General features: G+C 40.0%; 1 protein-coding gene across 14 annotated transcripts in view; it reads right to left on the reverse strand.

The window, feature by feature from the left end:
* KMT2C (lysine methyltransferase 2C) overlaps positions 1-21,951 on the reverse strand; it is a 187,526-nt gene that overhangs the window by 19,475 nt on the left and 146,100 nt on the right. For 11 of the 14 annotated variants that reach the window (XM_048951479.1, XM_048951489.1, XM_048951492.1 and 8 more), the window contains 16 exons: positions 20,799-20,903; positions 20,364-20,411; positions 19,050-19,187; positions 18,864-18,896; positions 18,661-18,780; positions 16,193-16,331; positions 15,734-15,948; positions 15,543-15,616; positions 12,830-13,012; positions 10,306-12,186; positions 9,056-9,381; positions 6,414-8,227; positions 5,253-5,364; positions 4,769-4,847; positions 4,592-4,655; positions 1,554-1,786 (listed from right to left, as the gene is read on the reverse strand). In XM_048951479.1, the coding sequence (XP_048807436.1) occupies positions 1,554-1,786; positions 4,592-4,655; positions 4,769-4,847; positions 5,253-5,364; positions 6,414-8,227; positions 9,056-9,381; positions 10,306-12,186; positions 12,830-13,012; positions 15,543-15,616; positions 15,734-15,948; positions 16,193-16,331; positions 18,661-18,780; positions 18,864-18,896; positions 19,050-19,187; positions 20,364-20,411; positions 20,799-20,903 (5,564 nt within the window). The remainder of the gene's footprint in view (positions 1-1,553; positions 1,787-4,591; positions 4,656-4,768; positions 4,848-5,252; positions 5,365-6,413; positions 8,228-9,055; positions 9,382-10,305; positions 12,187-12,829; positions 13,013-15,542; positions 15,617-15,733; positions 15,949-16,192; positions 16,332-18,660; positions 18,781-18,863; positions 18,897-19,049; positions 19,188-20,363; positions 20,412-20,798; positions 20,904-21,951) is intronic. The other 3 variants (XM_048951493.1, XM_048951484.1, XM_048951487.1) reach the window with 2 other exon arrangements.

Raw genomic sequence — 21,951 nt, forward strand, 5'->3', positions numbered from 1 at the left:
TATAGATGCAGTCTATCCTTTCCACAAAAAACAAACAGAAGCTTGATTCCACAAAAAGGATTTTGATCTGATTTTAAAGAGTGACGAATTGTTTTAAATCGAAAGTCCTTGAAAATATACTTTAGTGAAAACTTATTAAATGATTTCTATCCCGGTGTACATGAAAGTGCTGCTTATGATCTGGATGATTGGTCTACATCAGTTACTTAGCCCAATTTACAAATAGCCTTAATTACAAGGCACTAAAGGGACCTGCCAGCAATACCATTATCAGCCATTACTGTGACATAACCCCACTGTAAGAGTAGACTGAAGCACAGATGATGGAGATGGCTAAAGTAAGTATTTTTGCATTTATTCCACTTATTATTCATTGTAGAAGAAAAAGATCATCCTTCTCCTGCATAGTGAAAAGACAAGCCAACACGTACTGCATCCAATGCATGCTCTGCCTTGAGGCAACACAGGGGCAAGAAACTGGGAGTCAGGTATCACTCAGGACTTCATTCCAAGCAGCCTGCTGCCAATTTTTAACCTCATATTAATAAATGGTAAGTCTGAAGAGTTTTAGTATTTGGCAGGACTACTTGTTCCTGACTGACAGTGAAAAGATTCCCCATCTGCACAGTAAGGAAACACCACACCAGATAATTTCTACATGATGACTTGAAGAACATAGCTTTTAGTACTGTTGGCCAAACCACTGATATATCAAAGTAATTGCAGGCTTAACTTTAGTCTCATTTACTATAATTACAGTTACAAGATGCAGCAAGTGAAATTCCAACTGAATGTAAAGAAAAAAAACAAACATACAGTGAAAGTGGTTACACATTAGAACAGAGTTCCAGAGAGGCTGGGAAACCTCTGCCTTTGAAGAACTATCAAAATTTGACTGACATGGCCCTGAGCCATCAGATCTAACCATGAAGCTAGTTCTCCATCGATCGAGGAGACTTAGCTACATTATCTCCAGATAGCCCTTTCACCTCTGCTGTGCTAGGATATGGTAGCAGACAACACACTAATGATTAGTACCTAAAAATGAGACAGATGAAAAAACCACACTATCATTAAAAATGTAATGAAGAGAGATTTTCAAAGAGTAACATGTATCTGGCATATTTCCAAGAGGTACTGATTACAGCAAGACATCTGAAAAAGTCAGAGGTAAGAAAGTCGTTCCATCTTGAAAAAGAGCCATACATGTTTTGACCTTCCTCCTCTGCAGTCTAAATCTTACACTTCTGTTTTTCATGGCTCTAGGAACTCTGTTGTAAATCATTTTGCTACAGAACTTCTCCTCTTCCCAAACTACAACAGCAGTTTTTTGTCATGGTGTTTGCTGTAGTACATTCTCCTACAACTCCATTGCCACTGGTGATCCACAGTAATGCAGCTACACATGACATACATGACGCATGATACAGAGCAGCTCCTTTCACATAACCTCCACTGTATTTTAATCCATGTTTTAGTAGACCTAAAGAAAAGAGTCACACCAGTAGAACAGCTCAGTATCAAGGTGATCAGCTTGGTTTCCCGGTGATTACCTGTTCAAGCTGTTTTTGGACCATACTTTGCTGCTCTGTAACGTGCTTAAGCTGTTCTGCATCCTCTTCTGGGAACTCACGGCCAGCTTTTTTGGCCGTACGCTGTTTTGCTGAGAGTGCTTTTTTTGACTTCCTGTGTGCTCCAATTTGCTCCTCAAGGTACTTCTGTTGCATTTGAAGAAGCTGTTGTGTTTCTTGCAGCCATTCCTCATACTGCTTTCTTTGTGAATCATCTAGGAGACAAGGGAAATAAATATGATATGATCTTGTCGTACTTAGAGATGAAGTTTAAAAGTCACATTCCCCCTCTTATTTTATGAAACTGCTGGTCATGTTCAGCCAAATTTGACAGAAGAGTTGAAATCTCAAGAGATATTAAGCCTTGGAGTGGTCTCTGTGAAGGAGACTGCCTTTACTGAGTAAGCAGTTTTAACTTAGTCCCTACATTTTGAGAGACGTGGCTCGCTATCTGGTCAGTACATGTGCACACGCTGGCCAGTGAGCAAATGCAGCTTTGAGAGCAGCTGCAGAGCCCAGTGGAACCCTGCCTGCCACAGAAAAGGGCATGAGGAAGGACTTGGGTAGAGGGAAAGAAATTAAGGAATAAGGACATAAATTTCAATGAAATATGTCTAATTATTTCTGACGCTTGCAGAGGAGGTTGGTACACTTAGAAATAACAACAAAAATAGGCTTAAGAAAAAAATGAACATCAAAAACATTCATCATAAATTCAAGAAATGTAAGGAAGATGGTATATGGGACTGGAAACGTGCCAAGATCTGCTTTATACTTCAAAATTAAATCCTAATCAACCGCTGATTGAAGAGGGCAGGGCAATTTGTACTAAATTGGAATAGCTAAGCACTAAGGGAGAGTTACAAGTTATTTAAACTATAACGAAATGTGCAGTAAAACCCTCCACAAGAACATCCTCATCACATCATGGTCCCCACTTCCAGTAACAACCATGTGAGCAAGTGCAGAAAGGCATTCTCCACTCGCAGAGAAAGACACACTCCACTACAAACATAAAATAGAAAGTGGATGAAACACTACTTCCTTCCAGCTGAGACCAACTCCCAGCCACTACTGATCACAGAAACTACAGTATGATTCCAAAGGAAAGGCACAAATTTATATTCTGAAGTGTAACAGATAACTTATTTCTAATCACAGGTGGCATCAGCTTCACTTCTTCTCACAGAAATTTTGAAGGATCATTCGGAATGGAAAAAGTATTGGGGTAAGCTGATTTGTTTTTAGAAATGTCTGAAAATCCGGATTTCATGACATACATCTGACTAATCATTTATTACAAATTATAATAGAATGAAAATATATCTATCCTACAATGTAAGTTACTGCAAGAAAATGAACCAAAAAAACCTGAGTTTTTTACATCTTGTTTCCATTGTAAAAATAACTTTTTTTGACCATCAGCACAATGGCTTCAGCATCAGTGCCTCTTCCTCCCCACAAACAACTGCGCTCTCATTTAGGCTGTAGCTGTGACATTACTCATTTTCCAAATGAGAAATACTGATCTGCTAGGGGCAATCCATTGCTCTCATATATTTTTCTGGAGGCAAAGCAATCATGTCCAATAACACACTTCATTGGCGCTGAGCCCAGAAAGCGAGACGCGAGGTTTGGTGACAGTACCATTTGTCTTGGGATCACAGTGTGGCAGTGAACTGGATAATCAGGAACAAGGCATGGAATTTGCCTTGTGTGGAACGTTTGTTTATCTTGTATAAGGAATAAAGACATCCATGCAACGGTATGCTTTCAATACAACCACCTTTTCCTTGTGCTCTAACCCCTACCACATTCCTCTTTCACAGTTGTTGCAGCAGAAACAGTCATTGAACCTAACAGCTCAACTGAATCGATTCACAGAGCTATCTACAGCCTCAAGGGGCACTAATTCTTTCAGTGATATATTCTGTGAAACTAATCATGTAACCCGGAGGGACAGCTGAGTGGAAATGATGGAGAGTAACTGCAGATGGAAAGTACTGAAATATTAACAAGGTCCAGGTAAGAATAACTACTGCTGAAATGAAGAACAGATTTTCTCAACTGCTCAGAACCACCACCCCCAACCTGAGCCAGGCTACTGCCAGGTGCCATTTAAAATCTCACCAAAAATTAATACAGAAAAGACCACTAAAGCTCCTCATTGCACATTCAATATTGCAGCTTCTGTTTCTGGAAAAGGTGAAGGTGTTTGCTTCTCTTTCTTATTCATAACTATCAAGTAAAGCTTTTGTAGTAACACTTCTTTGTATGTGGTCCTCCTCTCCCAGCACACACTGTGTTTTAATTCCTGCTAATGATTCTCATCACAGAGACTAAGACTTACATCTGATCTAGGGCAAGTAGAGTAAGGAAAGCACCATACTAGAGCTATATATGTCTACTTTTGGCAACTATGGTTCCCAGCCAATCGTGCTTAATTAGTGCTTGGAAAGCTTTTATAGGTATTTTTAATGATGCTGCAAAAATGCTTTTGCTTTTTAAATAAAAAATAACCCATCAATATAGATTCTTGTTCTCACTGAGCTCTGAATACTAAACCTCAATAGAAGACCAGTTGCCAGGGATGTCCCATCCCTGGAGACACCCAAGGTCAGGCTGGATGGGGCTCTCAGCACCTGATGGAGCTGTAGGTGTCCCTGTGAACTACAGGGGAGTTGGATCAGATGGCCTTTAAGGGTCCCTTCCAACTCCAAAGATTCTATGACCTGATTTTTGAGGTAGCAGCCTGTCAGCAAAACACAATTACTACTCTCACACAAACACATATAGTACTAATTAACTGTTCCTCCTGGTTTCCCTTTTCATCAGGGTGCTTCTCTGAGGACAGTTTTCTAGAAACAGAATATAATTTATCATGCATTCTTTCATGAACTGATACTGTAGTGATGAAATGATACAATTTTCAGAGGATTAGTTTTTTGAGAGAAATCAGTTTATGGATATTTTCTTTAGAATAACATCATAAAACATTGAATTGGCTGATGTGTACTTACTGACAAAACCAGGACCAAAATTAGGAGGATTAGGTCTAGAAATCTGAGGTGTCAAACTTCCATCCTAGAAATTTCAGCAAAATAAACAAGATAAGGAAATTAAATAATTAATTAAAACAAAATCTAGTTATCATTATTTAAGATTTGTGTTGTAAACTCAGTATCAAGTTGTCCTACCTGTGTAATGGCCTGCTGCATGTGATTTTGGCCTTCGTTGGCCTGAGCCCCAGGCACTGGCTGACCCATGAAAGGAAACCTATTGTACACAGACACAAAATGAAACTGTAACTTTTAAAACTGGTGGGTATCTTAAGGAAGAGGGCATTCTGCTCTCAGCTGGGATATATTTTATTTTGAAAGGTGATAGAGCATGGATTTAGAGCAAAAAAACCCTATTTTTATTACATTGAGAAAGAGCAAGATAAACCAGTGAACATAAGCTACCCTATTAGTATCTGCACAGGTGGAAAACTCTGCTACTGCAGTCACCCAGGTTAGGTTACAATAATATAAAATTATGGAAGCTCTAATAAACAACTCGGGGTGGAGAATTATCTCACTGTGTTCAAATAGAGCTTACAAACACCTTTACTAAGCCATGTTTTCCACCCCTCTATGATTTCCCTTCACATTTAGAAGATGGTATTCAAGCATTGCCTACCTGTTCATAACCATTGGTGGCATCCCCATGTTACTCTGAGCCATGACTTTATTGATCCCCTTGAGGGCTACCATTTTTGCTTTCATTATAGGATCAGTGATTGCATCAAAGTCTAGAAAGGAAAGACAGTACAAATGAATTACATAACCAAGCATTGCAAGCTATTAATTGGAACTGACTCATTTATATCTCTTTCATACATAAATCACCAGCGAAACAGCTGCATTACTATTTCAAATTACTTGTCCTCTTCATTTTGAATTTCAAGGCTAATATGTTGTTCCATATACCCCCTAAGGAAAGTTAATCCGGCTGTAACTGCTCTTGTTTTCAGCCATAACACACAAAGAAAAGCAGACTGGGCTGAGAAAGGCTCTAGAATAAATTTGGCCTATGAGCCAAGCGATTAATAAATTCTATTTCTAGTTTAAAGAATCATGAAGAGCAGTTGTTCCTCAGTTCAGTTGGTAAACTGACGCACAGTCACAAACATACTAAGAAAACCTCTTCAGTCACTCTGTTGTTATTGGTAGAACTACAGGGAGAAAAGCACGTGGCATACACCACATTCAGCATCTGAAAAGATCCATAAGCACGTAAACCATGCTTTCTCCTGCCAACTCTCTGTTAGTTGGCCCAGTAGAGCTGGATAAATAGGACTGACTGACAGTCCTCACGAGGCAGTACAGAACTCTTGAGGTTGGAAGGAACCACCATCTAGGGTGGCTTGACTACGTTCAGTGATCTCTTTGAGACAACCTGAACACTGAAGAAATAAAAAAAGCAGTAGAAAAACCATGAGCAGAAAATTGGGATACTGGATATCAGAAGATCAGCTATTGCATTTCATCATCTAATTGTTTACAAAGGGCACGCTTACTCCGTATCACATGAGAAGTTATAAGAGCTGGTGATGGATAAATTAGCATTAGCACAGTGTTACCCTGATCCTGGTAAACTCAGTATGAGCTCTGCAAAGTTCAGCACTTCACTACATTTTCATTTTCCAGACTTCCATTACACCTCCCACTCAGGCTGCTTTTCTGTTATGCCATCTTCACAATCCAAACATCCACTTGCTTCATTCAGCGCTATAATGTGTTTAAATATTTAATCCTGACTTTTTACATAACTAAGCAGAACAGACAGATCACCACATACCAATATTAGGGAAAAATGGCTCTGAACGTTGGCGAATCATGGCTTGCATCTGCCGCTGCTGCTGCTGCTCCTGCCTTTCCTGATCCAAAAGATCCTGCAGAAGAAGTGGCTGCTCCTCTAGCAGTAATGGTCTCTCTCGATTTTGTTGCTGAGCTAATGGCTGAGGGAGCATTATCTGTTGGGGACCAGATATGCCACTCGGGCCAGGACGGCTTGTCACAGCCACAGTTTGATTAGATGCCTGTCCTGTCCCAAAGTTATGATTAGCCGACTGACCCTGAATAAATCCTGGGTTTGGTGACCCTTGAGAAAAATTATGGTTTATTCGTGGAACCATGCTCAAATTGGAATTTAAAGTGTTTTCCAAGATCTGCCCACCAGGTGTCAGCAGTGTTTGAGGAATACCCGACGCATGGTTCAGTTGAGACGTTGGCAAAGACTGTGAGGGAGACGCTAGCGTCCTTGCCTCGGCGTTATCTGAGCTTTCATTAGCTAGCAAACTTGAGAGGACTGGTGTGGACCCAGAAATACTGCAGGAACTTACTGCTCCTTGAACAGGCACTGGAGCAGATCCCTGAGTGTCTGGACTAGGCACAGCTGTTTCTTGACTGGTAGTAGTTTTGTCAGGGAATTCTAGATTAGCAGGCTGCACAGGAGCCTTTTCTCCATCTTTTAACTCTGTTTCAGTAGCCTGTTGAGTACTTGTTGATTCTGCATTTCCATCATTTCTTTCATTTTCGTTCTTCTTTTCCTCATGAGTGTTTGGGGAAAGTATTTCTGTTTTAATTTCATTTTCTGTAGTAGATTTCTTTGGCGAAGACAGGGTCTCAGGATGAGCAACAGTTCTATCCCCTTGCTCCTCTTTTGTTTCTTCTGTCTTGCCCTGGATATCCAGCTTGACATCAATGGGGACACTGAGATCTAGTTCTTCATTAAACATTCCTTTCTTATCCCCCACATCAAGGTCTGGGTCTGTGTATGCAATTATATCAAATTCCCCAGATCTTAGAAGATCATCAAGGTGAGGATCATTGGTTTCCAAGTTATCTAAAGTGTCCAGCTCATCTCCTTTTCCATCCTCTGTGTCTAGATTCAAGTTTTCGAGATCTTCATCATCCAAATCTTTGACTTCAACCCCATCAAGGTCTTTCACATCCAAATCTTTTACAGCTGGATCATCAGGATCAAGCTTTTCTTCCAGACCATCACTTGACTGGTTGGGAATCTGCATATTTGCTGATTCATCACTCGGTGCAGATGTAGGCAAAGATGGTCCTGAGAAAGCATCAGCTACTGGTGGATTGCTTAGAGAACGTATTACAAGTGCGGGTGGGTTGTCAGGGTTGATTTGATCCTGCTGGGGTTGTGACATATGCTCCAACCCAGCAGACATCTGCAACTGGTTAGGCATACCTTGAGAATTATGTCTCAGTGGTTCTGCCTGTCTTGGGCCTGGAAATTCCTGCCTAGGAATAAACCCTGCGTGTCGCTGATGCTGCACTGCTGGATCCATTATGTTTGGTGCAGAAGGATTAAAAGGCAGCCTTGGCCTCCCATCAGGAGCCCTGTGACGCAACTCGATGAATGCCTGACCCAAAATATTGTGCTGCTGAACCTGAATTCCCTGTGGAGGAAAATGCTGAGGGATCCCCGATGCACTGTTTATTTGTGGATTGCTCACTGGCCGAGGCATATCAATAGACAGAGATCTTCTCAATTGTGGTGGAACTCCAGCACGTTGCATTGCCTGCTGAGGACTGAGAAAGCGTTCCTGGCCTGATGGTGGACCATGGCCACCTCCTGGAAACCCAAATCTGAAATAAAGTATAAAAGACAAATTACCTTTTCTTTTTTTTAAGGACAGCATAGCCTGTCATACTTGACTACAGAACTATTCACCAAAATGCTTTACACGATACATTCATTAAAATATTTAAATAAGTATTTTGCTGATTATGTTTATATTTAAATGAGCTTTATGACTACAATAAAATAATTGCTTTAATTATGTTTAATAAACAACCTGTTTTAAATTCCAGTCATAATGGATAGAAAACTCTGTGATATTAAGATCTGAGTAAATAAACTACATATTAATTCAATGCAGTATGCTTAAAAAATAATGTGCAGATTTACTGAAATAAATTCAAAATATTGAAAACATTTATTCCCAAGACTATAATATATGTCAATATCAGTATTCACTGTAAAAACAGCACAGACAAAAGTCAATATTGAATTATATATTCATTAGAAAGCCAAGCAGAAATATTACATTTATCTATTATTGAGACAGCAAAGCTCAAATCAGACCCTTCTTTTTTGGAAAGCTGCCCTACAACAATGGGTGGCAGTATCACTCATTGTAATTTGCACAAGCACTGCAGTTTCTCCTTTTTTAATTTATCATAAATTCCCCATAAAAAACAGCACAGAGCAGTGTTACTAATTACAAAATGCACATTCCAATGTTACAGACACTTAAAGCTTACTACACATAACCTCAGTAAAATCACCAGCTCCTGCAGACTGTTCAGATGACTTTTTATCTCCAAAAAAACCCAAGCCCTGTATCCAGTGATTTCTGTAGATTTAGAACAACCACTTTAATAGGCTTGGTTGTACGAGACTGAAGACCTTACCTAAGACCATGAGGTCTCATTCCCATGGTGCTCATATCTCCTGGAAATTGGGGTCTACTGAACTGCCCATCACCAGGAAATGGCCCACGTTGATCCTTTGAGTATACTGTGAACCTTGGCCCACCTGGAGGGACAACAGAGGATCTAATATTCCCAGGATACGGAGGAGGAGGGCGGTTAAAAATCTGATTTAAGTTGTCTTGCTGCCAGTGCTGGAGAGGAGTTGCATGGGGAGGAGCTGCTGGATCCTGTAAGGCTTTTTCCTGACGAACTGCATTCTTCTTCTGCTGTTGTTGTTGTAGAATAATTTCACGTAATTTCTGTCGCTGTTCAAGAAAAAAAACCAAAAATCATTGTGCTGGACTTTGCAGATGACGTATTTTGAAGTGTTATACTCTGCTGCTTTAAGCTTTTGGGATGAAAGAAATTCTTCAGTCATTACAGGGAAACATTATACTGCCATAATCATAGCAGAATTTAGGACTGGGATTGCACAGTGCAAGATGATGGTAATATAATTTTATCTCCAGATCTCTTGTAATTCGCGTGAAGCTTCTTTGCCAGCTAAAAGAAGCAACAAACTCTTTCCTCTATATTACCTTATTTACTATAGAACTTACTCTAACTTTGTGTGAGAAATACTGGTGATTTTTTCTGCTAAATCTATTTCCTGTTGCCCCTTCCAAATAGAAGACCAAGCAGCCTCCTACACGTTGAACGTAATTCTATGTCTCAGTAAAACTGCTTGCCAAACATTCATTGATAAAAGCCTGGAGCCACAGTTCCTGCAGAAGAGCAGGGACCAACATCAGAAATAACCTCAGCATGTTTGCTAGCCATCTGAAAAGTTTGATGTCTACTCTAAGATCACTGCCTACACCCTCCTCAATCTGTGAACAAGTCACTGACAATCAGTTCTACAACTCCTCTATTACAGGATTAATTGCCTATACAGAATTAATTGTCCTTTCAAGGTGCTGCATTCTCATATTGTAGATAAAATCTTCAATGGCTTTGGCAATGGCTTCACTTCTTTTTTGGATTTTGTCCAAACTTCTTAAAAATTACCAATGTTTTTATATTTCACATTTGCATTATCCAGAGAACTGAATGAACACAGAAAGCGAACAGAGAATTCTACATTACACACCTACGTTTAATGTCAAACCAACCCTTCAAATATTTCACAAAAATGGGGAAAATATTACTTCTGAACGTTGGATGCCATTAATGTTAAGTATTACTCTCACCTGTCGTAATTTCTCAGTGTCTGCTTGAGACATATTCATGGTATTCTGTGTATCCGTTACTCCTGTAGTGGGTGCTGGGCCAGGACCTTGTGAAACTTTGGGGAACTGCTGTCCTTGAGAACTCATCGGAGAATTTGCAGATGCACTGAAGTTGCCCTCAGCTCCAGGCCGTGACTGTTCAGCAGCATCGTGGGCTAGTTGACCAGTTCCAAAAGATTCTGGCTGAGGTCTTGGAGTCATCGGTGGTTGATCATAAAGATCGCGTGCTGGAGCAGAAGGACCATGGTTAAATGAATCTGTTATTGCAGGTCCTGCTGATCTGGGAGTTTGAGAACACGGGTCTGACGGCCTGACAAAAGTGCCCTGCAACCTGTTCTGTGATGTCTGCAGGAAAGGATCTCTGTTTGGTATTAGACCTGGTCTTGTCATTGCAGGTCTGTTAAAAGTCTCCGGTATTCCTGGTCTTGGAGTTGCTGGTTGCTGAGAATAAGGATCATTCAGAACTGGCCTTGGTGTTCCAGGAGGTTGAGCGTATGGGTCAGAATGTCTCTGATTTGTTGGGGACTGAGCAAACAAATCCGCTGGCTGTGCAGGTCTTGGTGTGGGTGGTTGCTGCATATATGGGTCAACCGTGGCAGGCCGAGGAGTTCCTGGAGGTTGGGCGTAAGGATCAGCAACTGGCCGAGGAGTACCTGGAGGCTGGGAGTAAGGGTCCTGAGAAGCTGGCCTTGAAATGGGTCCAGACTGAGGGAAAGACTCACTCTGCTGCCGCACGATCCGGGGTGGATGGGCAAAAGATTCCTTTATTGCTGGATGGGGAGTAAGAGGAGGCTGGCTGTATGGATCGTTAGACTGATTATGGGAAAAGGTATCCACTGGCCTTGGTGTCAGCGCAGGCCTTTCATATGGATCAACAGCAACACGCCGTGGTGTAGCTGGCATTGATGCATAGGGATCTTGTGGGGACTGAGGTGGGCGCATGGGAGTTTTAAAGTGTCCAGGGCTCCCATCAACAGGAGTAGGAGTAGGAGTCAATGGTGGCCGTGCATATGCATCAGCAGAAGTGACTCTCTGTCTCTGAAACGTATCAGTTCTAGGAGCTGGCTTAGTGAACGGATCACTGCTTCCAGCTGCTAAAGGAACTTTCCCTGACTGATCCATAACCATGGGTGACCTGGGGACCCCCAGTGGTTTGGAGAACTGATCTGAGGTCATAACAGGCCTGGGCGTGTCTGGTGGCTTTGCATAGGGATCGCTGCTACTTGGAGATGAAGAACAGGAATCCCTGACTGGTGAAGGCCTGCTTCCTGATGGTTCAGTTACCTGAGCAGGCCTGGATATAGATGACTGCGGTGCGCAGGTATCCAACGGTGCGATGCTACCTCTTCTAACAAAGTTCTGATTACTGGGGGCTGGTCTAGGTGTTCCTACCATTTTAGCATATGGATCCATTGGGGAAGGTGGTCTTGTGTTTGCGGAACCTGGAGAAAACATCTGTTGGGATGATGTTTGAGGAGTCTGAGACTGAGACAGCGAATCATGTACTGGGATTCGGGTTGGAGTAGGGGGTGGTGCTTGTGGTTTGAGGAACACGTCATCAGATGACGCTGAAGTAGGTGTAGCAGGTAGCTGCTGCTTTGCAAATAGATCCTTATGGAATGTTTGCTGTGCAGGAGACATGCTGCCACTGCCAGCCTGAGGTGTTAGGGGGCTCTGGATCCCACTGCTGGGTGTGTCTGAGCCAGACTGGCTCAGAAGCTGTTGTGAACCAAACTGCTGCTGTTGCTGCTGCTGCTGCTGCTGCTGCTGCTCATTTTTCACTTGCTCAAGCTTCTGTGTGGCTTCTATTTTGGCTTGCTGCTTACTTTTTTGACGCATTTGCTGTTTAAAAGTCATAAAGAAAAAGGTTGTCCTTTTACACACATATATATACATAAACAAAATCTTTGATGAGTAAAATGAATCCGGAATTAAAACTTCTGGATACACTAAAGATCAATTATGAATAATTGTAAATTGTAAATGCAAGAGAGCAGAGAGCATAGCTATTTGTCAAGTTCAAACACCTTGACAAGCACCTTGATTGCCTGGGAAGAAAATTTCCCAGGTTGCCTAAAGAACAGCACGGCTTTCCAACCTTATGCTCCAAAGATGAGTACCAACAGATGCAGCACTGATGGAGGTAAATGGGTTCCAAGAGACAAGCAGCCTAACTTGAAGCAGCAAGCTGCACAAGTTACTGCTATACAGGGTATATAAAAACAAACCACTGCACCAGCTAGCCATACAAAGGAAGAATAACCTATCTCCACAGTAGGTTAAGATCTAAGAGTCAAAGCTTTCCAACAAAATTTTCCAGCATTTACAGGCAGCTTCCTTTCTGATAACACCAATTTTCTTCCACAACACCTGAATTTATACTCTTCTACAAAGAAAGATTGAAATTGATTTTATTAAAACAAGATTCCAACAATGCAATAAAAGGCAGGAAGAAAAATGACAAAAAGCCCTAAATGCAACACACCTGTCTGAATTTCCACTCCTGCTCATGTTCTGATTCCCTCTGTTTTAATGGATCTTTAAAGAGGTCGGAGTCAATACGTGAGCTGGGATCAATGCTATCCTGTTGCTGTTGCCTTTTCATGGAGTCATTTGACATCTGTACTTTATTGATGCGCAAAGCAGCTCTATTATCTCTGGCTTTTTGCTGAAGAAAGAGAAAAAAGACATGTAGTTAGTCTCATTTTCTTTTGCTAACTGTGAAAACTGCATGTTATTCCTACAAAACCTAAAATGAAATTACTTGTAAAACATTTTTGTTTTGTTTTTTAAACACGCACGGGCTTGTGAAAACTACCTTATTATTATTATTACAACAAACCCCAAACCGAAAATACTTCATTATCTTTAGAAATCTTACATTTAAACTAACACACAAAGAGAGAACTAAGGAGTTGTCAGCAGTAGAGGTGTTCTATGAGTCTCTGTTCAGGTACTGTGCTGTGCCAAAAAAGCATGAATCTCACCAATATACCTTTCAAATTGCACACTGTGGTGGTCTGAAACCCGAAGATGTGAGTACAGCAGATGATGTTTGGATCAATAAAGACCAATAATGTGAAGAACTTCAATGACAAGAAAAATACAGTCTACTCCATTAAACAGACTCTATAGATCTCAATCTGTGTTAAGCCAGTAGTATAAACATAGGATATGGGCTTGTGCATCAGGAAAAATTGGATGAAAGAACAGCAATTCCTCTTCAATGAGGCATTTCACAGCTATCCTGACACTTTAAAACATCTAATGGAAATTTCAAAGGGTCTGTTTTACCACCAATATAGGATGTGACTCCTTTGCTGAATCAAATCCTCATATCTTTTCTACCTTTTTTACCTTTTTTTTTTTTTGCAGTTTTCAAGTGGTGACTGCCTGGTAGAGAAAGCTTAAACTCTTCCCTCCAACAAGAAACGAGGTGCGGTAGCACAGATGAGAGCAACAGGGCAGCAGTAATATTCCTGCCATTTCCTCTCTAGGTGTCAAGATTATGCAAGTAAGGAAAGTAAAAAGCCTACAGTGAAAATGTAACAACACATTTCTTAGTTTTATTTCTAAGGTAGCCTTCATCCCTTCTCAGCTGAAAGTTCCTCAGTTCAGGCACTCAAGCAGCTTCTTGTGTGCACAATGCTATGTACAATAGAAACAGCTGCAATGTAAGAGTGCATGAACTGTAACATCTGTGAGGAAACAACTTCTTTGTACTGTGCAAATACTCATGCACATGTCTGTGCAACTGAGTGTTCCCATTGTGCAGACAGAGAGGAAATAATTTTTGCATCTATTTCTTGGGTATCCACTAGGAGAATAGGACTGCATTTTTCCAGAGCAGTGAGGAAGGAGCATTCAGTAATAGCAATAATAGTAAATTGATAAATGCCTGGATAAAAGCCTATCCTTTTAGGTCAATAGTTTCTTGTAAATGCTATGTGGAAAGAATTTTCATGATTAAATACAAGAAATGATATAGAGGTCCAAAGTTGCTGAAGTTACAGGTCTGAATAAAAAGCAAAATAAAGACAGTAACTAAATGATACAGAGAGGGATTGTTCCAAGGGTTTCAGAAAGATCAAGACCCTTGGTCTGGGTATGCATTTCTCACACTGATTTTGGAGTAATAACTCATCCCCTAAAAGTTGTCAGCAAGTTTGGTTTTGTTTGTTTTTTAATTTGGACTGGAAGACATCATGTTGGTATTGCTAACCTGTGTGCCATCAACATACATACATGGGGATCAGATTTGTTTATTAACAAGACCATGTTGGAAAAACATTGGGCGTGGGGTAAGAAAAAGACTGAACACATAATCCTGCAGAAGTTTACACAGCGAAAATGAGAACAATCATCCAGCTGCTGTTGTGATGAAAGAAAGAAAAGAACCAGGACAGGATGAAGTTAATCTTAACAGCATATTAAAGGAAAGCACATTCACCAACAACGGTTGTCTAGATCAAGAACAATGAAACTAATACAGGTTCTGAGGTTTGGATGAAAAGAGGCTTTAACAACAGGTGTCAATAGGGTACAAGGGTCACCAATTCAGTGGCAGTTCTACAGAATCAGGAATCAGCATTCATGTACTCCAGGCAGCTGCTTCAAGTATCTGAAATTGCTTGGCCCAAATATGAAGAAAGTGAATGGTTCTGGTGAGAACAGAGTTGCTTGTGCTCTCCACAACATGGAAGGTATCAAAAGAATTTCCATTCCAGACATAGGAGAGGGGAACAGTAAGGCAGAGGAATAAAAGAAAACGAGCCAAGTAGAGATATGAAGCTCTGCTACCTCTGGAATTGGTAGTTCAACATGTGAACAACTTCAGCAACTCAAATGGGGCCAGAACACAAACACTAATGAGAGAGGAAGATAAAAGAGAGGAAGGTCACATAATAGTTTTTATTATCCTTATGAAGAAACTGGTGAGGTCCTATGCAGAAGGAGACAAGGGTATGTATGGCACAAATTGAGGCACAAATCAAATGTAGCAAAGAGGCAGTGAGAACACACATTCTCATCTCATTTAATGCCTTTATCTTGCACAATACTACTGTAGTTTATTTCAAGGTTGAAAGGCAAGTGAACTTCCACTAACCCTAAACGTATTTAAAAAAACAAAGGAAAATCCCACAAATGAAATACATTTTTGCTGAAAGCTTGCAAATGAAGGAGGTGGTTTTTCTTACCACATATGGAGCTCTCTCCTGCGAGCTTGCTTTCCTCCACAATTTTGCAATCTGCTTCACTCTTGTAGCCCAGTCTGCAAAAGTAAAAAAAAATCTGTTAATATGAAAGGCATTAATAAGTTTATTTCATATTATTTCAACTAAAGATGTATAAATTTCCACATACTATTTAACTTTGCTAATTCACTCACCTGGGAATTCTTCCTTTAGATTGGGGAAGTTAATATTTGTATAGAGAACAGGTGCTACTGTCGCCATTTCACCCAATGCTTCTTCTTTTTCCCACTTAAGAGTGCTTCTTTGAGCATTGGACATTGTATCACCTTCACCTTCCAAAGGTGGAGCAGATGGTGCCCATGAGCTGTTTGGATCACTTACCATTGGATTGTATGCTGGATTCTTATCCCTGAGAGATCAAAAAGGAGTTTTATTTTGTAAATAGATTTCTCTCAATATACAAAAACAATTAGCACAGTACTTATTCTGCTTGCTATCTTACTACCCAGCAGACTGCAAGAACATAGTTTTTATAGTAGCTCTCAATAACCAATCAGTTGAGCATTAACAGTATCACAGTACTAATAACACCACTATCATCCAAGCAGTAAATGCTAAGCAGTGGCTGTTTCTGACTTCCCACCTTAACATACCTGGTATCAGCATATGGTTGTTGTGTTATGGGAGAGAAAGTGCCCAGGCCACCTCCAGGAGTCAGAGCTGTATGAGGGAGATGAGGGTTAGGGCCAATCAGACCATTCATAAGTGGCACTCTTGGAAACGCACTCTCTCCTAGAATGACAATTTTCAATTATTATTTTGAAGTGTGAATACTTTTTAAAGTAGAGGACAGAAGTGTAGTGAAGAAGGCATGCCTCATCTAATGAAAAACTAATTGCTTTCAAGTTCTATAGCATCACTAAATCAGTAAGGTTGGAAAGGACCTACAAGATCATCCGGTCCAACCATCCATCCATCACCAACAGTTCTCACTAAACCATATCCCTCAACACAACCTCTAAACATTCCTTGAACACCTCCAGGGTCAGTGACTTCACCACCTCCCCAGGCAGCCCATTCCAGTACTGACCTTGCAGTTTTGGAAAGGTTTTGAAATCAATTTACTTTGGTTTGCTATAAGCTTGTGTTCTATTCTACCAGATCACATCCCTGCGCAGATCTATTTCTGTCTGAAAAATTAAGGCTTTTTTTAACAATGGGATTTCCAAAGCTATTGCTCTAGCCTGCACTGCAGTGCCATATCACACTTCATACTGATGTACATTCCTAAAGACTAGTGGTCTGCATTTTTGTTGTTATACCCAGATACAGCTCTGCAATAAAGAAGAGAAAAATCCATGCTGCTGCCATGCACCACACATGGATCAAGTTGCTTTCAGTCTTTACAGAGTTATGATTAACCACCTGAATTAAGCACTTCCTCTTCTGAGACAGCAGCATACCAAAGTAAGCTTCATTATCTATTAACTCTGGAATTTGTAGCTGATAAAAAGATACACCTAGTCAAATGAACATCATCACTGTAATTAAATGTCCAGCCTAGCGATATGAGGGCAAATATTTTATTTATTTGATCAAAAAATTAAGCAAACGTGGCATGAGCAGATTTATACCAGCAGATGGTCTTTGCAGATGTTCCTATAGAGAATTAACATTGACCTGTGTGTCCCTGTCACTTAAATGAAATCATAACTGTGTTCTGAATATTTTCCTAAAAGCACAACAGCAGATCAGAAATCTATATATTCACAGAGAATATATAAACACACTGAAACATTCTCCCATGCTGGAGGTCATTATCTTCTTATTTACAGGTGACATAAACTACACAGAAAAGTTTAGTTGGGATGAAAGTAATTCATCAGACAGCATTTAAGAGAATATGCTATATCATAGCATGCTGTAACTGTGAAGACCTGGCAAGCAAGCAGGAGCCAGGCCTCTAATTCATGCAGGAGGCTGATAAGTCTTGATGAGAACAGAGTGTTAATTTTATTTGAAATTGCTGAGACTTGATACAAGCTTTCCCATTACTGAAGCATGTATCTCATAGAAACATGTGGATCATTACACAGTAACTGAGCAAGTTGTAAATCTAAAACTTCATAACTGCGGCAATTCCCATAGGGAGAACCTTAAACAATCCTACAGAGTTCAAATGCTGAAGTTATCTCCAAGTACCCAAACAACTAGGACTGGTACCGATACCTGCATTACCTTTTGCTTTAAATCACCTCATTATTTGCTTTAAACTGTCTCCTTTCCAATAATTTTTGTCATCTTTCCTTTTTATGGAAATACAACCAACTAGGAAACCAATCATTTCTCTTCTCATGATTAATTCGCAAGTGAAATCAATTTGCACACCACTTTTTGTAGTACCAGTACTGCAGAATGGGCACTCCTTACTTGAGCTCAAGGAAAGCCCACTAATGGTGATGTCTGATGAGAAAAGAGTGCATCTAATTATGCTCATACATACCCCTAAAAATCTGCTCTACTGGTAGCAACAACAAGTCAAATTAGTCTGCCTCATGCTTTCAATATAACAGTAGCAATATGCTGTATCAATTCATAATAATCTTAATAGTAAGAAAGAGGATAAATGATGTATTTCAAAACTTCTTAGCCTCCTCTTTATTATTTGGATAGGAATAGTTAGCATGCTAAACTGAATTCTTAAACAAAATTAAGGCTCCCTAAACGAAATTAAGAATTAGCAAATCACTGTCACACAGACTTTCTTATTACCCTTGAGGAGGTACTCAAAGGTAATGAAAGAGCAAATGCAGAAGAGAACACATGCTTTATTGCAGACAATTTCAACAATATGAAAGTGCCAGCTTAAATAAAAGCTCCAACACATCACACAAATCTAAAATAACTGTAAGTATATTTAAGTTAGCAACATTTACCTGCACATGAATCACATGCTGCCTTTCAAGCAGTTTCAGAAAAATGTTCCATATATTGTCAACATCAGCTTCCATGAGTTAAGAATAGCAGGAAGTAAGACATGCCCTACTTTCATGTCAGTATTTAACAGATGCACAACTCTCCTGACTAAGCTGCTGTTTCTAGAAGTAACAAATGAACATACCCTGACTGTGCAAAGACATTAGCTGTGGTGGAGGTGGAGGCTGTGGCAAAGGAGCTGTCTGTGTGGTTGCTGGACTTAGAACAGCTGTGAACAGATCTTCGACATCTTTTCCTCCCAGCTCTGCAAAAACACTGTGCATGAGTTGGCTGGCATTGCTTATAAACTGCATCTTGTAGAAGACAACACAGATTTAGAGTACATACCTGGGATTTTGTACAATTTGCCAAGAATAGCACCTGTGCAAATTAAAAATATGGGATGAGTAATCATAAAACAATGCAATAAAATTAATTCTGCAAGCAAGAAGGTAGCAGTACGTGGGTAGCAATGTGAGTTCAACAACAGAAAGCATTTTCCAGAAGAGTAGATGAAGAACAACAAAAAATTACCATCTGTGACCATTTTGTCTAGTTCTGGACTGAGGATTCCATCCAATTGTTCTTCACTCAGTGGCCGTGAAGTTGGGTTGACATTTGGCTGAGGCAGAGAAGAAGGATCATCAGAGATGGGACCAATGTCCAATCCAGCTAAGGAGGGAAGAACACAAAGTTAGACACAAATACCAAAATCTACTAATTGAGAATAAAAGGTATAAAACATCTTTTCTCTAGATGTGAGCTATCGACTAAATGAAGACTTCCTTAAAACTTGAAAGGAAAGGAAAAAGAAAACATTCATTAGAGAAAAGTAAACAAATACCCCCAGCTATACACTTCCAGTTTACTGTATTGTTTGAGGAATGTTGATTGAATGGAATGCAACTGGAAGAATGGGAAAACTGTGTTGTAATAAGACAACTGAGTTCAGGTACAGCATCTTCTGAAGCATGTAGTTCTCAGTAAAAAGTTCATTGTAATTATTTTTCACGTTCTAAAAACAATCACGCTAGCAGTCAATATGCTTTATTGTGTACCTCCAGTTTCACTCCCACACATTCTTACATATTACATTAAATTATCTACCGAAGTGTTCTTGAAGTGTGCTCAGTATCAAACTCTTCACAATAGTTTCCATTTCAAGAACAACTACTGAATATTTTAAGTTAGAACTAGTGATTTGTTGATCCTGACAAAACATAACTTCCTATATAAATTTCATAGCATCCCTTACATGCCAATATAACTCTCAAAAGAGAAACATCTTTGAAAATAAAACTATACACTTCAGTATTTAGAATATATTTCTGTATTAAACACCAAATAAAAATAAATTTAAAATAATGAAACATGCCATTCGACTTATTGCCAAATTGTGTACTACGTAAACTGATGAATCATCATCCAGTAGAAAAAAAGATATCCAGTGGAAAAAAGATATCAATCTAACTATTCATGCTTTAATATATTCACACTGTTAAAATGCTTGTAATTTACTAAAGATACCACTATGATAAAAACAATACACTACTTCTGTAAGTAATATTATACAGCGACAGCAAGAAAACACATGGCTTTGTATCATGAAAAACAAAACCTCAGGAAGGTTTCCAAATACTGGCAGCAAAATTTTATGCAGTACTTTACTAAATGCAGCGTGCAGAGGTCACATTAGACTCAAACAATACAGAAAGAGTGGAAAATGAAAGCATGAATTAGTGACACAGTAAAGGAATGCTAGTTTCTACACATGCAGTTCTTTCAGCTAAAGTCACTAGGAAAGGTGACTACTTCTAACCATGGATCATCCATTGTTTAGTTTCTTACCAAATGGGGAGGGTGAGTTCTCAACCTGGAAAGTGCATAAATCAAGACCTACAGGACCCAAACCAGATAAAATGGATGATTATAACATGAAAACAAAACAAAACAAAAGTAAAGAAAAAAGCTTCATGCTGAAAAAGCTACGCAGGTATGACAGACAACAGCAGCTACTTTTATTCTCTCTTAAGCAGCAAAGCAAAGAGACAGGTAAAACAAAATGTTGAAGAGGCTGTATGGTTGTTTTGTTGGCTGTTTGTTTTCAGTTGTTTTTCTTTTGGTAGAAGCCAACAAAATCATCTCAAACCAAGGTGTTTTTAAAATATGAAAACTGTATCTGAAATAACCTAGAGCATAATCCATAGGTATAAAACAACCATGTCTATAATGTAGAGAAGAAAAAGAAAGCAAACACCAGAGAGACCTCATAAACCCACACACCTGAATGATCTCCAGACTTTACCAAATCATCAGAAAGGATTCCAAGAATATCATCATCGGTATTTAAGACTTCAGAAAGATCAGCTAAGGGGTCATCGGTGCTACCTGTAAGAGGAACAAAATAAAATCAACCAATTGTGGCAATTTCATGTTTAAATGTGACTGTGGTGATAAATGAGAGCTTGTGCTCTAAATTCAAATATAGATTTACCAGGCTAAAAGAGCCCTTCTAGTGTGCCATGCTCTGCAGGTTGCCCTGAAGTGAGAAACAAGTCTCACTTGTTTGTACTGTAGCCATGTTCAGAAGCCTAAATTCTTCAGTATTTCTGAGTACAGTAAAATCGATAATGTGAATCAGTCATGTGGAAGGGAGACTGGATGGACTTAAGGGAAAAAAAGCACCACAAGATCAAATGAGAACTCAGTATTTAAGATACAAAAGCCTATGAAGGTAAAGAGTCAAAAAAAGTGTTTTGTAAAGGAAACAGCTAACAGCAAGAGAACAGAGATCATAGAACCATAGAATGGCCTGGGTTGAAAAGGACCACAGTGATCATCTACTTTATGTGCAGGGTCACCAACCACCAGACCAGGCTGCCCAGAGCCACATCCAGCCTGGTCTTGAATGCTTCTAGGGATGGGGCATCTACAACTTCCCTGGGCAACCTGTTCCAGTGTGTCACCACCCTCTGTGAAAAACTTCCTGCTAATATCTAACCTAAACCTTCCCTCTCAATTTAAAACCATTCCCCCTTGTCCTGTCACTATCAATCCATGTAAGCAGTCATTCCCTCTCCTGTTTATATGCTCCCTTCAAGTACTGGAAGGCCACAGTGAGGTCTCCCCAGAGCCTTCTTTTCTCCAAGCTGATGTTAGTGACCTCCTCTGACCTGCTCCAAGAGCTCAGCATCTTTCTTGTACTGGGGTCCCCATGCCTGGACGCAGTACTGCAGATGGGGCCTCACAAGAGCTGAGAGGAGGGGGACAATCACCTCCCTTTCCCTGCTGGCCAGCCCTTTTTTAATGCTGGCTCATGTCCAGCTTCTCATCCAACAGGACCCTTAAGTCCTTCTCCACATGGCTGCTGTGTTTGGTTCAACTTCATCACGCAGGCTGGTATCTAACACCAAGTGCACACAGTTAATATCTTCAC

Source organism: Lagopus muta, chromosome 7 (assembly GCF_023343835.1).
Source record: "Lagopus muta isolate bLagMut1 chromosome 7, bLagMut1 primary, whole genome shotgun sequence".
NCBI classification, from domain to species: Eukaryota; Metazoa; Chordata; class Aves; order Galliformes; family Phasianidae; genus Lagopus; species Lagopus muta.